At 32.2% G+C, this 18915-nt stretch overlaps 1 protein-coding gene and 1 pseudogene across 1 annotated transcript; both read left to right on the top strand.

The window, feature by feature from the left end:
• Positions 1-11: 11 nt before the first annotated feature.
• On the top strand, positions 12-2556 carry LOC114734919 (disease resistance protein RPS4B-like). The gene is made up of 3 exons (XM_028922564.1): positions 12-376; positions 490-798; positions 1168-2556. Exons 1-3 carry the CDS (start codon positions 200-202, stop codon positions 2554-2556), a joined length of 1875 nt encoding a protein of 624 aa, XP_028778397.1. The 5' UTR covers positions 12-199.
• Positions 2557-14105: 11549 nt separating this feature from the next.
• On the top strand, positions 14106-18156 carry LOC114734918 (TMV resistance protein N-like; annotated as a pseudogene).
• Positions 18157-18915: the final 759 nt, after the last annotated feature.

Raw genomic sequence — 18915 nt, 5'->3', positions numbered from 1 at the left:
GTTATGGGATGGTGTGTTGACAAAACTACGAGCAAGGAGTCCAAATGACGAAATTCAAAAGGTGTTGAGATTGAGTTATGATGGATTAGCCTATGAAGAGAAGCAAACTTTCCTAGACATTGCATGTTTCTTAAAGGGTGAAAATGAAGCATTTGTAGAAGAGCTATTAAAGAGCTATGAATTCCATCCAACTGTTGGCATGCAAAACCTTAAAGATAAGGCTCTGATTGTCACAACCAATGGAAAAGTTGAGATGCATGACTTAATACAGGAAATGGGCTTACAAATTGTTCGTGAAGAGAATATCAGTGAACCTGGAAAAAGGAGTAGATTATGGGATCCTAGCGAAATCTATGATGTATTGAAAAATTGTGAGGTAAGAATATACCTTCTTCTCTCTCATTCTAAGAAAACGTTATTGGTCACCAATGCCAGAAAATGTTCTTTATTTTTCTTGCTGTTTATAAAGTCTAAACTTGTAATTTTCAGGGAGAAAAAGAGGTTGAAGGCATAATATTCAATACAGATGAGATTAATAGACCTTTAGATTTGACTGCTGAGACTTTTAATAAAATGACAAGAATAAGATTTCTTAAAGTTTACTCATCATTAACTCAGATTATGTCAGATGAATTGGGTATTGCAGCAGGTCTTGAGTCAATTTCTACCAAAATAAGGTACTTCACTACAGTCCTGGCGATACCCAGGAAAGTCCTTGCCATCAAATTTTGTGCTGAGCTTCTTCTTGAACTTAACTTGGAATGGAGCCGGGTTGAAACACTTTGGGAAGGAGTGCAGGTATTATATATCATTTTTAGTTTTAAATATTAATTAATATTGAGATCTTTGATTTCCGATGTAATGCCTTTATTTATTTGTGTTTTTAATATTTCCTAATGGTTTCCAGGATTTAGCTAATTAAGAAGAGTAAAACTTGAATGTTGTTTTGCGCTGAGGGAGTTACCCGATTTTTCCAAGGCTCGTAGTCTTGAAACCATAGATCTGAGTGGTTGTGCACGTTTGTGTCATGTGCATGCATCTCTCCTATCCCTGCATAGTCTCATTTCTTTGGATGTCAGCGGCTGCCATAGCCTTGAGAGTCTCCAAAGTAGAATTCATCTAAAATCTCTCAAAGAAGTCAATATAACTGGGTGCTATCGTCTTAAGGAGTTCTCGGTGTCATCAGAAGAACTAACATCTTTAGATTTAGATGGAAATGATATAGAAGAATTGAGCCCATCAATTGGGCGTTGTTCAAAGCTTAGAAGACTCAACCTCTGTGATACAAAATTGAAGAATCTAAAGGTATTAAGTTGCTTGACATATCTGGAGGAACTCCGTGTTTCCAGCCAGAAGATTGACAGTGTCGACCTACATGTGCTATTTGATAGCTTATGCAGCCTCCAATCACTGACTCTCGAGATGTGCTGTGACTTAACTGAACTCCCAGATAATATCAGGCAACTCTCGAGTCTGGAAGAGCTTTATTTGGGAGGTTGCAGGAATCTTCAATATTTACCAGAGCTTCCCCCCTCCCTTAAATTATTAGATGCCACTGATTGCACAGCACTCTCGTTCAACCTCTCCTTCGTTCATCACCTTAGAAATCTCAATCGTCTCCTGCTCCATACTTTAAGTCCTTGGTATCCTCCACAGACCATGCTTTGTCGTTTTAAACTCATGTGCCTTGGTATTCAAAAGATGGCAGTTCTATTTGATGCATTGCCATCTTTAGAAGTGTTGTCTTTGAAGGAGTGGCGCGACCTAACTGAACTCCCCCACAATATCACACATCTTTCTGAGCTACGCTATCTATCTGTAGAAGGTTGCACCATGCTTCGGAGTCTACCGGAACTTCCTCCATCCCTTAGAAAGTTGATTGCCACAGACTGCACATCACTGAAGACGGTGTCTGCTTCAACAATTTCAAGCACATCTGAGAATTATGGTGAGAAAATCTTTTCATTCATCAACTGTGTGAACTTAGATCTGGGCGCCATTGAAGAACAAGCCAATTTGTTGTTAGAGAAAGCAGTTCATGAGAAGAATGATGTTACAGTTTGTTACCCAGGGAAGAAGGTTCCGAAGTTGTTTGGGAATCATAGATCCCAAAATGATTCGAGCATCATCGAACTACCTCCAGCTTCTTACAATTTAGCGGGTTTTGTTTTTTGCGCCGTTGTTCCTGACTCCTTCCCACGGGAAGAGCATATGGCCCCTGAAATTTCCTTCGGCTTTACATTGGATGAAATGACTCGCGAAATTGCATTTTCATCGCTCATAAAATTCAGTCCTGGAAATGTTCTCCTACGTTCTAATCCAAAACTATCTGAATTGATAGTCAGGAAGATTGAAGAGAAAAGAAGAAACCATGAAACCACCTCTTATGACCAAAATCTTTTGTTCAAATTCGATTTTGGAATTGGTAGTGATATTCTCATCAAAGAGTGTGGAGCCTATCCCATATATGCCTCAGAATATTACAATGTTGATCAACAGGGGAAATCGGCGGCGTTCAATCTTGAATTCCCGAAAACGCAAGGTCATAATGATTGAATAGGTATTATCTCCTCCTTTAAGTAGCAAATTAAGAGCATGTATTCATGCTTGACCATAATACTCTCCCAGCTGTGTTGACAATGATTACATGCTAAAGATTGTCAACTATATAGGTTCCAGCAAAAAAAAAAAAAAGAAGACTATTTGATGCCCTTTTTTTGTAGTAATTATTGCACTAATGGTTGAATTTTGAGATTTTGAGCTTTTTTTCATCAGTTCAGTAATTCCATTCCAGGGAAATGATAATCTTATAAACAACATATCAATGAAAGATTTCTCAAACAAATAAAATAAGTTGCTTTTAACTAATGGGCATGTTGGTGTTTGTTGATATAAACAGAGTAAAGAAAAACAGGGGATGAGCTATTGCTCCTCCAAATTGAGTTTTAGATGAAAGTTGTTGAGTATCATTGAACTGATTCTGATCGGCATATTGATGTTTGTAGATGAGAACACATAGGTGAGAACACAGTAGAGACTTGAAAACAGAGTATGAATGTAACGTGCCATAACTTGCACAAGCCAATTTGCCATATTATGGTAATTGTGGTAATTATATTCTTGCAGATGATCAATTAATGTTGGCGTGGCTATCGCATTATTAGTCTGTGCATTGGTTCTCAAACCTTATGCATTTCAGTTTGGCAAAATAGTCTCTTACATATTCCAGTTTGTTACGGTACATGTAGCATCGAAATACACTTCAAGAACAAAAAATGGAGTTTTCAAACATGCAATACATAGCATTTATGTACATTTAAGATATGTGAATTAAGAGTTGTTTTTTTCAATAAAATTGTGTCTTGTTTTCAGGATTGCTGATAATTAAAAGAAAACTTTAATTTTCTATTTAGAGTAAACCCAAAATTGTTCCAAGGTGTTTCCAACTTCCTACAAGTTCCTATATGTCCTTGTATAGTGGATGTATCGCCTGATTTAATATAACATGAAGGCTAGATTTGGATGGAAGAAAAAATAAGAGAAAAATAATGAGAGAAAAGAAAAAAAATGAGTGAAACATAATGGGAGAAAATATTGTGAAGGAAAATTTTCTGCAAAAGATTTATTATTTTTTAAAGTTTTATTTTTGAGTATTCTTTTCTCTCTATATTTTTCACATCCAAACAACAAGGGGAATTTTCAATCCTTTATGCACAACTTCTCGGTTGAGGATATGGACGAGTTCAATGTGGAGGCCGATGCGTGCAATTCCACCGTAAGTCTTGAGTTCTAAATAATACTAGCCCCAACTCTTAATATAAGATAGATATATATATATATAACTAATTTGTGAAACTACGAACTCTCTTAATATATGTGAACAATAAAAATAATTTGGACAAGAAATTATAAATTTGCAGGGAAGTAACAAAGTAATTATTATTCCTCCAAACCCCATTAAGTCAGAGGACGTTGCGGTGAAATAGCAAAGCAATGGGTATATGAAACATCACCATCATCTTTTCAGCGTAGGCCACACATTTTATTGGACCTTAGTTAAGCAGAAGCTTTCACATGCAAATGTCCTTCTCCCAATGACTTGACTTCATAATTACTGTGCCCAAAAAAAAAAAAAATACTCCCTCCAATTTTAAATATAGGAGTTATGTAACTAATTTATGGAGTTAAGTTTATTATTTTAAAAAATATGTGTTTGATTTACCTAAATACTCCTTTAATAATTGTATTGAAAACTACCACATTAATATAAATTCCCATCAATGTGTACGATAGCAATAACGGTGTAACAAGAAAATTATAAATTTGAAAGATAAAATAGATTGAATTCATATATTTAGAATTAAAATACTCCTTCAATTCAAATTAGATCTAGAGGGCGTCTAATAAATCAGGAGTTCTTGATATTTATTAATCACCCATTTTAGGTTAAATTGAACATAAGTAATAGGCAGAAACAAACAAAAAAACTATTTTTTTTTTTGGTGATGGGAAATTAGTTGAGGAAAATGATGGGGAAGATTTGATCCCACTATCCCATGATTATTTGAGCCAACAAAAAATACAGTGACTATTGGGTCACAAATAATTTTTTAACATTATAATGCAAAAAATAAGATAAGTTAACTATTTTACTTTGGTTTGATAATAATTTATCTGGAAATAACAAGTCTTGATTAGAAAATGACAAGTTTAAACTTGATATTAACAGGGCATTTTTTTCTAATACATAACATAAAATAACATGTGAATTAATTAAAAATAATAATAATTTATTTGAAGATAATAAGGCTCGATTAGGAAATGACTAACCTAACTAAAATGATTATACTATTTAGCACAATTTTTTTTTTTAACCCCAGGTGAACGCAGTAAAATATAGCTGTTACAGTATGGGGGCAAAGGCGGGTAAAGCCTCTTCAGTCTTCCCAAAATCATAACTGCTTGCGCGGGGCAAGAGTGCAGAGGGAAAGCCACCTTTGGCCTGCCACGTGAAGTAGTACATTTGGCTGTTTCGGTTGTCCGGTTGCAGTGGTAATTTATTCTTGTAGATGATGAGTCAGTGTTGGATGGAGAAAAGATTGGAAGAGGAAAAAAATACTAGTCCTCTGTTAATATAAAATCTATTTTATAATATAAATTATATTATTAAATAGGTTTTATATTAAAAACCGAATGAAATGTTAAAAAACTCAGTCAAAATATTACTATATTCAATTTTTAATATAAAAGTTAAATCATTGTTGTTAAACTAACGAGTTGAGTCTCAAAGTTTAACATTTTTACATTTTCAATTTACATAATCATGTTAAATTGATATTAAATTCTTGTTAGCCGTAAACTCGATTGACCTTATGAGTTCACTCATTGAGTTTCTTGTTTTTACATTTTTATTTGACAAAATTATGTCAACTCACTTTTAAATTTATACTAAATGTTTGAATTTAGGTATATTTAGTGACTTTATGTGAATTTTATAAAATTTATTTATAGAATATGGTAAATTATGAAGGCTGACGGATTTAATTTTAATTATTTGGATTCAAAATATATTCAAATAGAATTATTGTTATTTTTTATATTTTAATTATTTAATTATACATTTTTAATATTAATCTATCTATTAATATATAAAAGTAAGGCACAAGGCATGAGTTGTTGGCAGTGCAACACGTGGCATCACCTATGAGTAGAGAAGTGTTCTTCTTCTTCTTCTTGTTTTTTTTTTTTTAAAAAGGCCACATTTTTACCCATAATTCTATCCATGTTTCTAATAGTCGGATATATCCACGTTGGTAACAAGCTATTATTTATTTACCATTAATCTGAGAAATATTAAAAACTGATTCAAATTCTATCACTTTTACGTGCGTGCCTAGAGGGAGCATGTTTAGTTTAAATATGTTTTTTTTATATTTTAGTAAAACTAAAATTTTATGCACACCTCTCCTATCATGTATTCCTCCCATCATGATAAAATTTGACAATTATCTTTCATAATGAATCTGACAGTTATCTCAAATTATTTTAGGTGAGTTGTTTGTTTACATTTTAGAATTAGAAGTTATCTTAAAAAAATATTTTAAATTTAAAGTTAACCGTAGTTGTTTATTTCAAAGATATTTATTGTTTATTCCCATTCAATTCTTATTCACATTCTCCTATTTCTTATTTAATATGTTATTATTCAATAATTTTAAATGAAAAATAGATCGGCATTATTTTTCTATTTTGCAAAAGTCAAAATTTTAGGCACACATCCTCTATTTAAACACGTTTTTCACCCTCTGATGCCTTTTTTACTTAATTTTTTATTGGATAAAAATATCTTATTTTATTTTTTTTATTTAATGATATTGTTGTACGTCTTAAACTTATATATCTAAAATATTTCATATTTGAATTGCATAAAATAACTTTCTTGATCCCAAAAATCATGGAATATATAACTGATATATTTTCAAAATTTGAAATTTATATTAATCTTGTAGTGTTACTAAATATTTTAAATTTCAAATTAAATAATATAACTTCTCAATCCTAATAACCAATTATCTTTTTATTTATTCAGTTTCAACAATTTAAAAAGATATTTAATTTCTCTCTCATACCTTCCTATTTTTATTTATTCATTGCTTCTTCAATAATTTTAAATAGAAAAATAAGTCTAAGCATTTTCTTCTAGATGAGAAATCGCCATTTTGTCATTTCTTAGTTAATAAAATGGTTTTGAATTTCATATTTTTATAATTGAAATATCTAAAATATTTAATTTTTAAAAAGCATTATATATATTATCATAAGTTACATAATACTCCAACTTAAAAAATATACTTGTCTAAAATATAGCTGGCAACTTTAGAAACAATAATTTTGCATCAGTGTTATTTTAATTATAATAATAGTATTTACTTAAAAATTAAAAAATAGAATAAGTGATGAGGTCCTAAACGTGGCCCAATATTGATGGTGGAGGCGGTTATAGTCGTCAGTCAGTTTACTGCAAGTAGGGAGGGAGTAGAGGATTCTATACCTTCTGTGGGCAATCATGAAAGGTATGCATTCCATGTTTAAGCTTTTCAAATTTTTCGAGCAATGGATTATGATGAGTCATATTTGCCATTTTTCAAATGTTTTCCCTTGTTTGTGTTTGGTGGCAGAATGTTGTAGCAAAAGGTTAGTTCCTTCGTCATCTTCTTTTGTTAGTTCTTCTTCTCGATTCCTCTCTTCTTTCCATCTACTTCGTCACTTACTTTCTTCTTGATGATATACCATCGTGGCTGAATCTCTCCCAACCAACCATCGTTCAATCCCGATCGTTGTCTTCAAGTGAGTTTTGCATTTTGATATTATGATTTGGGTTTTTTTTTTGGTTAGGATTTTTTTTTTACTTCATATTTTTTTCATCTTATTTTATTCTCCCAATGCTTTTAACGCCTCACAAATTTTATTGGGAGAGGAGAGGAAAAATTTGAACGTTTATACAGATGATCACTATATATGTGGATTGAGAATTTCTCCTCACCAAATATTTTGTAGGTACTCTATTTTTTTTTTCCTGTTTTGCTAATGGAATCTTATGGTTTTTGGTGGAGGCGAAGGTGAAGGTTTATCCTTCCTTCTTTCATTGTGCAATGTTGAATGGTAATTTAGAGGTAGTGTTCTATTGGTTGTTTAATTTTTGTTTTTCATAAACCATGGCTTGTGAAATATTGTAAATGACATTGCACTTATAATCTCATGCTGATTTTGACTTCTGTTGTGATATATCAAGAGACTCACATTGTGTTGATAAAATAAAATTTCCTACTAAGGGCTGTTTCAAATTATGATATGACTATAGGGTAGTCATCTTTTTTTCGAGCAAAGGATTATGATATGACTATAGATAGTCATCTTTTTTTTTTTTTCCTCTTTTTGTTCATCTTCCTGCTATTACTCCGTGCAGATCACTTTGGTCAAATAAATGTTATCATTGCAATCAAAGGCAACACTTAATGGATAATATCACGTATATTATGAAGATGATACTTCACCTATTTACACATTGGAAGAGGGCTAATTTGTTGCCTTCTTTTCAATTAAGAAAGGTAAGCCTTTCTTATTTGAGTTAATTAATGATGCTTCTCATTTTTCACAATTTAGGTGGATTTGAGGATTTAGGAGCAAAAGTGACTCTACAGTTGGAAACCGAAGTTTCTTCAAAACGTCCACAATGAAGGTTGAACCTTGAATCCTTAATACGAGGTCAAGCTAAAAGATTTTATTCCTTATATTCGCTTTAAAGACAGCCTTTTAGAACAAGTAATTGATCAAGTACCTGTTGATATTTATCCTATGTGATTATTGATTATGAAGTTAGCCTATATAATTATTGAATCAAATATGTTAGTTTCAACTCACTATATATATAATACATAAAGTAAAAGCCACTGTTTCTTCTACAAATCATCTTCATAGGTATAAAGTAACTATGCTAGATTTGTCGATGTCTAGTATGCACTAATTTTAGCTTGACTAAATTTTCAAAAGAGGTCACTCTACCAAATAATGGGTTTTATTTAAATAACGGGTATAACACCAAACAATAAAATGTTAATAATGAAGCTATATATATTGCATGCTTTGACATCTTATTGATATTCAATTCTTAAAATTAAGCTAAAATTATGATTTAAAACAGAATGTTATCTTCGGCTAACTATTTTATGGTAATTCAACTTTTTATATGATATAAAAGATCATAAATTCATACTTGTGCATTACATGGGTATTGAACTAGTTTATTAATAAAAATAAACTCTAATGATTCGAGTTTATATTCCTATTATGAGTTTTTTTAGACCCACGAGTTTGACAATTTTGGGCTAAATAACTAATTTGTAAATATTAAAAACAATTAGTTAAGTTACTTAATTTTTTAAAGTTGTGATAATTTTTTCACTTATGATAAATACTTATAAAAATATTTATGTAAGTTGAGATAAAATTTCTTTATATACTTATTTCTTATTTTGTAAATTAAGATTGAAAAACTGTTTTTAAAGTATCCCATCCCATTCCAAAATTCAAACAAGACATGAATTGATTGTATGAGGGAATATGTTAAGTCGTGATTTTTGTGTCTAAATTAAAGCATTAATAAGGTCAAGGTCTTTATTATATTATTCTCATATTATCTTTAATTTAAAGTTAGTCATTTTTTCGAAACTACACCAAATGAGTAATAATGATAAAATTGGATGCTACTTCGATTTTTTTCCAAAAAAAAAAAAAGGAATACTAAGCTTTTCTTAATTTCAATATTAATGATGAAAATGACTCTAAAAAATAGAAAGAGTCATTCATTATTGGGAAGAATGTTACGAAAAGAAGATTGAAATTACTACATCTAAAATCACATTTGATTCCCACACTTTATAATAGATTTTAACAATACTTGACTTATAAATAACAACACATTTTATTGATTCAAGTTTCTTTTTTTTAAAATGAGATTCTCCATAATTATTATTCCATCCAGTCACATTAAGTAAAACCCATTTTATATTGTAAATGTCTTATGTCCGGCCTGGTTTCAAGATACGTAGATAATTTTTTTCTTCCCTCCATGACAACTCTTTCTATGAGGATGCGGACTACTATAATATACTCTTTCTAGGAGTAGAAGCCAATACATGCAATTATGCTTGAACTATAAATGACAGGCATTAATTTGGATCAAAAAATAACAAATGTTATTGCTTACTCTTTGTCCATTTTTATAATAAACATATGACCAAATCACATAGATTAAAAAGTTAGTTAAAATTAATTAAAGATAATAAATATATAAAAATTATGAGTCTTTTTTTGGGAAAAATACCCTTATTTATTAGGGGGAAAAGTATAAGAGAGAGAATAAAGAAATTATTAAAATAAAGAGAATTATGAAAGAAAAAAAATGTAATGGAGAAAGATGAATGAATTATGCTTTGCAAAATAAAATACTCCCTCTGTTCCTTATTATAAGAGACAAATAACCAAATTACATTGATAAAAAAAACAGTTAAAATTAGTTGAGGACAATTAATGTGTAAAAAGTATAATATTTTTTCCAACAATGCCCCATTAATAAGGAGAGAGAGTATGAGAGAGAATAATTAAATTATTAAAAGAAAGAGAAGTGGGAGGAAGAGAGAGTATGAGTTGGAGACAAAATAAATAGGGGTAAAATAGAAAATCAATATAAAAAACTAGAGACAACTTTTAAGTGTCTCTTATATATAGGAACATACCATAAGTATCAAATGTCTCTTATAATAAGGAACGGAGGGAGTAATAAATATATTAAGTATTGAAATAAGTAATTAATGGAAACAAACTTAAAAACTAGCCAAAAAATTTGTGACATTTTACAAATATTTCTTATACATAGAATAAAGTAGAAGTGGTAGTTGTCTTATATAAAAAAGAAACGGAAGAGCATCCTTTAGCAAGCTTTCACTTTCAAACGCATGCCAGATCTATTTTTTTTACTTTTATTTTTAAAAAAATATTTCAATTTATACAGAATTAAAAATAAAGATATTTTTTAAATTTTCAGTTTTATAAAAAACAGTTTTTTATTTAAAAATTATGAGTTAAACATTTTAAATTAAATACTGGCTAATGAAATTATATTTAAACTGTACAAACCTCACGTGGTTATGGAGTACCAAATTGGGTCCAGTACTCCATTGTTTGGACCTACCATGAGTAGGAGCAGCATCACTGACATTAACAACGTGACCCCACTATCAGCTGGCAGGGGGGAAAAGAACAGTGCCATTAAATTTTGATTCAAAATTTCCACCGAATCATTACTTATTTGTTGGATACTCCGCTTCGTTACCACAGAACTGAACTTAGCCGGCATACTAACAGCATCTCTTATACCGGCAATTCCACGAAGACTATTTCCGTCATCACCATTGTGTGCAAACTGTTCTTTCTACACTTTGAAACAAACTGCAATGGCTTCTGCTTCCTCAAGCTCTGGCTCTTGCATTATTAGTCCGTCAATCGGTTCTCAAACTTTATGCATTTCAGTTTGGCAAAATAGTGTCTTACATATTCCAAATTGTTACAGTACATGTAGCATCAGAATATACTTCAAGAACAAAAAAAAAACTTCAAGAACAAAAAAAAAAGAGTTTTCAAACTTGCAATACGTAGTATTTATGTATATTTAATACCTGTGAATTATGAGTTGTTTTTTTTTTTCTCAACAGAACTGTGTCTTGTTTTCAGGATTGCTGATAATTAAAAACACACTTTAATTTTGTTGCCAAAAAAAAAAACACACTTTAATTTTATATTTAAATCAAACCCAAGATTGTTCGAAAGACTTTTCAACTTTCCACAGGTTTGTATGTCATTGTATAGTGTATATTATTAGCCCAATTACTTGGTATAATAGTTCATGCTGGGCCATTTATTCTTCCCTCCAGTCACAACTTTTCCAATGAGGACATGCACCACTTTAATATGGAAGCCAACTGTGCAATTCTGCCGACGACTTGAGTTCTAAATAACAGATATTGTTTTGGTCCAAAAAGTAACACATATTAATTATAACTTACTATTTCTATCACTTATTATAACATCTTTTTAACTAAATTATATAGTTTAAGAAAACAGTTAATATTAGTTAAAAACGATTAATATGTAACAAATATAATTTTTTTCCAAATATATCCCTATATATAAATGGGTAAATGTGATAGAGTAATAGAAAAATAAATGAATGGTAAAAAAAAGTAAAATAAATGAAGAAAAAGAATGTATTAAATGCATTAAATTAGGGATAAAATAAGTAATAATATATTAAATACTTAGACAAACTTAAAAAGAATCTTATAAATAAAAAAAACCCATTTAAAAAATTAGATTTTATAACAGGCCACAAGAGGAGTTTGCATGTTTGGTACTCTTTAACACGCTTTCAATATACGGAGGATTTCTTTTTTTGGACTGAATATACGTAGGAGTTTGCAGGTTTGGTACTCTTTAATTACTCTGTTACGTCTTAATTTGATTTTAATTGTTTGCATGTTTGGTACTCTTTAACACGCTTTCAAACACAATTGACCCTACTAGCTCTAACAATTAAAACTCTGACACTACAATCAGTTGGTGAAAGCTGCAGAGAAGGAACAGCGTAATTATTATTCCTCCAAACCACTCTAAGGGGAAGTTGCAGTGAAATAGTAAAGCAATTGCCATGGAGCATCAACATCAACTTTTCAGCGAAGGCCGCACATTTTGTTGGACCTTAGTTACGTTGAAGCTTTCGTTTGTTTGTTTTTTTTTTTTTTTTTTTTTTTTACAGGAAGAAGCTTTCATGAAAATGTGAATCTCCCAAAGGCTTGACTGCATACTTAATGTGCCCTCTGGTAAAAAAAAAAAAAACTTAATGTGCCCTAAAAAAAACATATACTCCCTCCAATTTTCAATATAGGAGTTAGGTAATTTTATTAATTTTTTTTTAAAAATATTTGTGGGTTTACCTAAATACTCTTTTAATAATGTGTATTAAAAACCACCACATTAATGGAAATCTCCTCCTTTAATTACTTCAGTTTTTTTCAAAAAATAAATTTTATTATATTATTATACTTTTGTACCTCGGCAAAGGTTATGGTGATGGAGGCACTTTAAGTAAAAATTTATAGGTATTTTTGCATCCTTTCATGTTAATTATAGTAACTGTGGTAATTATTCTTGTAGATGATCAGTCGGTGTTGGTGGGGCTTTTGCATTATTGCTCTGTGCATTGGTTCTCAAACCTTGCGCATTTTAATTTGGCAAATGGATCTTCTACATATTCCAATTTATTTTGTTACAGGACAGGCAGCATCAAAATATACTAGAACCCATCATTTTATTGACCCTATCATCACTAACAAATAGTAACCCATCATCTAACACAATTTCAAACAGAATCGACCCTATTATCACTAACAATTACTCTATTCAGTTTTTTGATACAAGAACTTGTTGTGAGTTAAATTTAATATTATATATAAGATCTTAATATATTTATCATATTTATCATTTTTTCAAACTATTTATTTATATTATAAATTGATATATATAATATAATACTCTATAAAAAAATATTTTAAGAAGATCATGTCATGTTTATTATAATTAAATAATCTATTTATTTTTAATATATTTAAATTAGTAAGTAGTTTTTATATTGAAAAATAGAAGTTAGTAACAACAATGTCCCTAACGCCAACATGTGAAAGTTGAGAGCAAATGAGCAATTAAATTTTGATTGGAACGTTCCGCCTAGCTACGTTTAGTGCGGGGAAGCCGCCGAGAAGTAACAGAGCGATTGGCAGGAAGCACCAACATCATCTTTTACGTACAAACCATTCACATGCCATTGAGGGTACGACCTTTCCCTGTAAATCATGGTATGAAGGACAGACAATGTGGTCATGATGTTTTGGTCTATCTTGAAAAACCGAACAGAATAATTATTAGTGATAGATTGTGATACTACCTATCATTAATATAAGAGTTAGTTAACTAATTTGAATAAATTAAGAAAACTAGTTAAGTTAGTTATTTATAATAAATAAACACGTCTTTTCTAAAATATCTTTGCTAATCAAATATATTGATTATAATTATGATTATTACAAAAATCATATTAAAAAAATAAATAAATAAGAGACAAAGTGAATTAGAATCTTATATTTAGGACCAAAATAAAAATCAAACAAACTGCTATATTAAAAATCGGAGATAGTATTATTTATGGGTCTTAGATAATAATGTTTTCATTTGGAGCCTACACAAATTATTATCTCTAAAATATATACTACTTTTTATCGCTAAAAGAAAGGTGCTGGGGTTAGGATGGGAATGAAATTTGTTATTAATTCAAATGTGAAAAGAGTAAAAGTATCAGTTGCCGTGTCATTTGGCTCTGAAGACTTGAAAAAGTGAATAAAGTCTATCCGCTGCCATCCATACTCCATCATTAGTTGACTTTTGCCATTTCTCAGCAAAGAAGACAGAGAGAGATCCGAGAGAGTAATCATAATACCATGTTTGCCATAGCTTCCCCATCATCATCTTCTTCTTCCAGGAAATATGATGTGTTTCTGAGTTTCAGAGGAGAGGACACTCGTAGATCCTTCACCAGCCATCTCCATACTGCCTTGTGCCTAGAGATATTGAGATATACATTGATTATAAGCTCCCAAAAGGCGATGACATCTCCCAATCACTCATTGAAGCAATTCAGGATTCATCCATCTCTGTGGTGGTCTTCTCTCAAAACTATGCCTCCTCCAAATGGTGTTTGAATGAGCTCCTTCAGATCCTTCGCTGCAAACAACAGCAGGCACAAATTGTTGTCCCTATCTTCTACGAAATCGACCCATCTCATGTACGCAAACAAAGGGGAGCTTATGAGAAAGCATTCACAGAGCATTTGGAGAAAAACCCAGAGAAGGTGGAGGAGTGGAGACAAGCACTTTTTGAGATTGCAAATCTAGCAGGATGAGACTCCTGCAACTACAGGTCACTCTTCCTTTTCTAACTCCAAGTTTGAATCAGAGTATCATGCTTTTATTTATTCCTGTGATTGGTCTTCATCTTCATATAAACTGCTTTTTCTTTCCATATTAGCTTATCTGACAACTAATTAACTGGTAGCGAATAATGATGTTGGATCATGTTTATTGCAATAATCGTCTGTATATGACATAAAATTAATTTCTTTACATTGTTGGGTTTATATGAAAAAAGACATTCTTTAAATGGCGTCATCTCAAAATTGGATACTTTAGCTCATAAAGTTGATTTTTTTTCTTTTTCCCTCTTTTTCTTTTTTCCCCTATCAAATGAAAGTTGATTTTTCAACTCTTCAACGTAACCTTTTTTTGGATTAATTGTCATTACGAACAACTCATAATAGAGTAAATTATGTATACATTTCTTATGTTTGAATGAATCCTTCTTAATAATTTTGAACATGGAGGAAAAATATCCACACAATTTTGATAAAACTATGAAGAAATTTGTCGTCGTTTAAAAAATAATAATCTTATCATATAGAAAAACCGTCATCAATTAGTTGTCACTTTATTTAATATATTATTTTTTTAATTAATTTTCATTTGATACATTAATACTTTCTTCCATAATTCTTTTTTTATAGCAGTGATGAAGCAGAACTTATTCAAAATATTGTCAATGACGTCATCAACAAACTAAATCATGGATACGCAGGAAGTGTATTAGAAAATATTGTTGGAATTGTTGAGAATTTGGATCATATTGAGTTGTTGCTAGAAGAATGCTCAACAATTGGGATTTGGGGGATGGGCGGGATAGGCAAAACAACAATGGCTAAGGTTGTGTTTACCAAGCTCTGCTCTCAATTTGATAGTTGCTGCTTCTTGAAGAATTTTACGGAAAAATATGAAAAGCATGGGTTAGAATATGTACGTGATGAACTTTTTCGAGAACTATCAAAGGATACATCTCTTGGGAGGCTCGATCGTAGAAGAGTTTTGATTGTACTTGATGATGTTAGCAACACAAAGCAGTTAGATGAGTTGAAAAGTGAAGCTCCTCCTTTGGGACCTGGTAGTAAAGTCATCATAACAAGTAGGGATAAGCATGTGCTTAATGGAAGAGTTGATAAAATACATGAGGCCAAAGCATTGAGCTACAACAATTCACTTGAGCTTTTCAACCTCAAAGCCTTCCACAAAGATGGTTATGAAAGTGAATATGAAGAACTAATTAAAAGAGCACTTGCTTATGCCAAAGGCATCCCATTGGCCTTAACCGTTTTGGGTTCGCTTCTACAGTCCAGACCTGTAGATCAATGGGAAAGTGCGTTGAGAAAATTAGAGAGGATGGCCATTGAAGGTATTCAAGTTGTGTTAAAATTGAGCTACGATGGACTTGATGACGAAGTGAGGGAGATATTTTTAGACATTGCTTGTTTTTTTAAAGGTAGATCTAGATAATATGTAGAAGCAATGCTAGACATCTTTGGCTTTCACGCAAGCATTGGTCTGGGAATTCTTGTGGATAAGGCTTTGGTAAGTCTTCATCATGGCGTGGTATGGATGCATGATTTAATTCAATCAATGGCTTTTGAAATTGTTCGCAAAGAGTGTAAGAATCCTGGAGGACGCAGTCGATTATGGAATTCTAATGAGATCATCGACGTCCTAAAAGATAATCGAGTAAGAAAAATATTTACCTTTCTAATTAAACACTTGAAAACGAATGAAAGGAAATTGCTAATATAAAGCAATTTAATTATTTTCTTTTGGGCCTCTGTGTTGTTCAGGGAAGTGGTGCAATTCAAGGCATAAGTTTATGTTTGTCTCAAATTAAAGATTTTGATTGAGTGCTGATGTCTTTAGAGAGGTGGCAAATTTAAGGCTTCTGAAACTCTATTCACCTAACGATAAAAGATCATGCATTGTGAAACTTCCTTCAGGGCTTCAATCATTTCCTAATTCGTTAAGGTATCTTCAGTGGGACAATTTTCCTTTAGAGTATTTGCCAATGTCATTTTGTGCCGAGAAGCTAGTTGAACTTCACATGCCTAATAGCTACCTTCGAAAACTATGGGATGGCAAGCAGGTATAACATACAAATACGAGTTTTATAATTTTTCCTTTTTACAATCTGATTCAAATTTAAGACTCTTGATTCCTATGTAATATTTCGCTTTTAATTGTTGCAGGACTTGGTGAGTTTAAGGAATATAAACCTTCAGGGATCCAAAAAATTGATAGAGTTGCCAGATTTGTCAACCGCTGAAAGACTTGAATGGGTTAATCTTTTCGGGTGTGAAAGTTTATGCCATCTGCATCCATCCATTTTATCTCTTCCGAGATTGAGGGGAGTAAATCTTATGTCTTGCAAAAACCTAGAGAGTTTGGAAGCAGGGAGCCAATCAAAATCGATCTCACGACTAGATGTTGGGTTTTGCTCTAGTCTCAAGGAATTTTCATTCTCTTCAGACAAACTAACTGCTCTAGATTTATTGGGCTCACCAGTCGAGAATTTAGACTTTTCAATTGGGCACATGGACAAACTTCGGAGGCTCTCTCTTAATGGTTTCAAACTAAGAAGTCTTCCAATTAATGACATTTGTTGCATGAGATCTCTTGAGGAGCTTCATCTTTGGAGGTACAAGGGAATGATCGACAAATCAAAGCTCCATAGCTTATTTGATGCTTTGCGATCTCTGAAATCACTTTCTTTGGAGTCGTCATTCACATTAACTAGCTTCCAAACAATATCAAGCATCTCTCCAGGCTACAGTCTCTTGATGTAAGCTATTGCAGGGACCTTCAATCTTTACCAGAGCTTCCTCCATCCATTGAAGAATTACATGCCTACGGCTGCACATCATTAAAGACGCTACAATTCACTTCTCATATTGAATCTCCATCATTGGCAGATGAAATAATGTCGGGTTCAACGCTCCGTTCCTCGGTTAGTTCCTCAGTTAGTTATCTCCAAAATCATCGAAAGCTTAGTCTTGGTGGTTGTGAACAGTTGTATGAACTCCCTAAAAGCATCGGCTCCTTATCTTCATTGTCTTCACTGGATCTGAGTGGTTGTGAACAGTTGTATGAACTCCCTGAAAGCATCGGCTCCTTATCTTCATTGTCTTCACTGGATTTGAGTGGTTGTGAACAGTTGTATGAACTCCCTGAAAGCATCGGCTCCTTATCTTCATTGTCTTCGTTGGATTTGAGTGGAAGTATTGTAGTGAACTTGCCTTCCAGTATCAAGTATCTTTCAAATCTGGAAGAAATAGACTTGACCAATTGTACAAGACTTCATTCTCTGCCGGAACTGCCGCCATCCATCAAAACCGTCTTCGCTCATGGCTGCATATCATTGGAGATTGTACACATTTCAATACCTTTTGCACCACAATTGGAGTCCCTATTTCTGAGAGATTGCTTGAAATTGGAGAACTGCTTTCTATCTCATGTTACGGAAAGTTCTTATTTCTCATTGAAGCGATTGGCGTACACAGAACGAAGAGGTAGTGTCTGTTATCCTGGAAGAAAAGTTCCAGGGTGGTTTGAATCTAATCAGAGAACATAGGCTTCTAACTATATAACTATTGAGTCTCCAACCACAAACGACCTAATCGGCTTCGTTTTTTGCGCTATTCTTTCTCAGCATCCCTCTCGTGCTGACTTGCAATGCAAACTTTATTATGATGGTAAGCAGTGCAATTGCTCTCAGTTTCAATTTAATACGAATGAAAATTCGGAACCACATAATGTTTTTTTGTGGTGTGATCCTGACCTATTCATAAACTTCCACAAAGCAACGGACAACCAAAACACCAATTACAGGCCAAAGGTGTCATTTGAATTCTCTGTTGCCAAATTTGGAGAGAAGCTTGTTGATTGTGTGATTGAAGCATGTGGAGTCTGCCCAATATATGCCTCGAAATATCACGACTTCATTCAACAAATGGGACGGGAGCCAAACTTGGGTACCCAAAAAGAGTCCTGTCATTATGCTGATGAGAATTCGTTTCATGAAATACTACAATATGTTAGATTCTCATTGAAGCAAGAAAAATGTGGCAATTTTGAAGGAAGTACTATTCCAGAGTGGTTTACTTACAAAAGTTAATAATAGGGTATAAAGGTATGCAAGTGAGTGTTCAGCTTGCTCCAGATTTTGAAAACTTAATAGGTTTCATTTTCTGCTTTGTCATGCCTCATTTCTCCTCAAAAGAAAGGGATCAATGTCACTCATCATGTCACTGCGAACGGCATAGGGAAAATGTTATCGTTCCTTTGGAAGGTCCAACAGGATGGCACTATTCAATGGAAAAATTGAATTCAA

Source organism: Neltuma alba, unplaced genomic scaffold (genome assembly GCF_004799145.2).
Source record: "Neltuma alba isolate B1F8T4 unplaced genomic scaffold, ASM479914v2 tig00013158_pilon, whole genome shotgun sequence".
In the NCBI taxonomy this organism is placed as follows: Eukaryota; Viridiplantae; Streptophyta; class Magnoliopsida; order Fabales; family Fabaceae; genus Neltuma; species Neltuma alba.
The sequence above is the reverse complement of the archived record's forward strand: the minus strand, read 5'-3'. Positions and strand labels throughout refer to the sequence as shown.

Bases quoted from the DNA above. Each gene is read 5' to 3' on its own strand.
- LOC114734919 (XM_028922564.1), top strand. From the start codon at position 200: ATGCAAAACCTTAAAGATAAGGCTCTGATTGTCACAACCAATGGAAAA. The intron at 377-489 runs GTAAGAATATAC...TGTAATTTTCAG, and splicing joins ATGTATTGAAAAATTGTGAG to GGAGAAAAAGAGGTTGAAGG. The intron at 799-1,167 runs GTATTATATATC...TATCGTCTTAAG, and splicing joins CACTTTGGGAAGGAGTGCAG to GAGTTCTCGGTGTCATCAGA.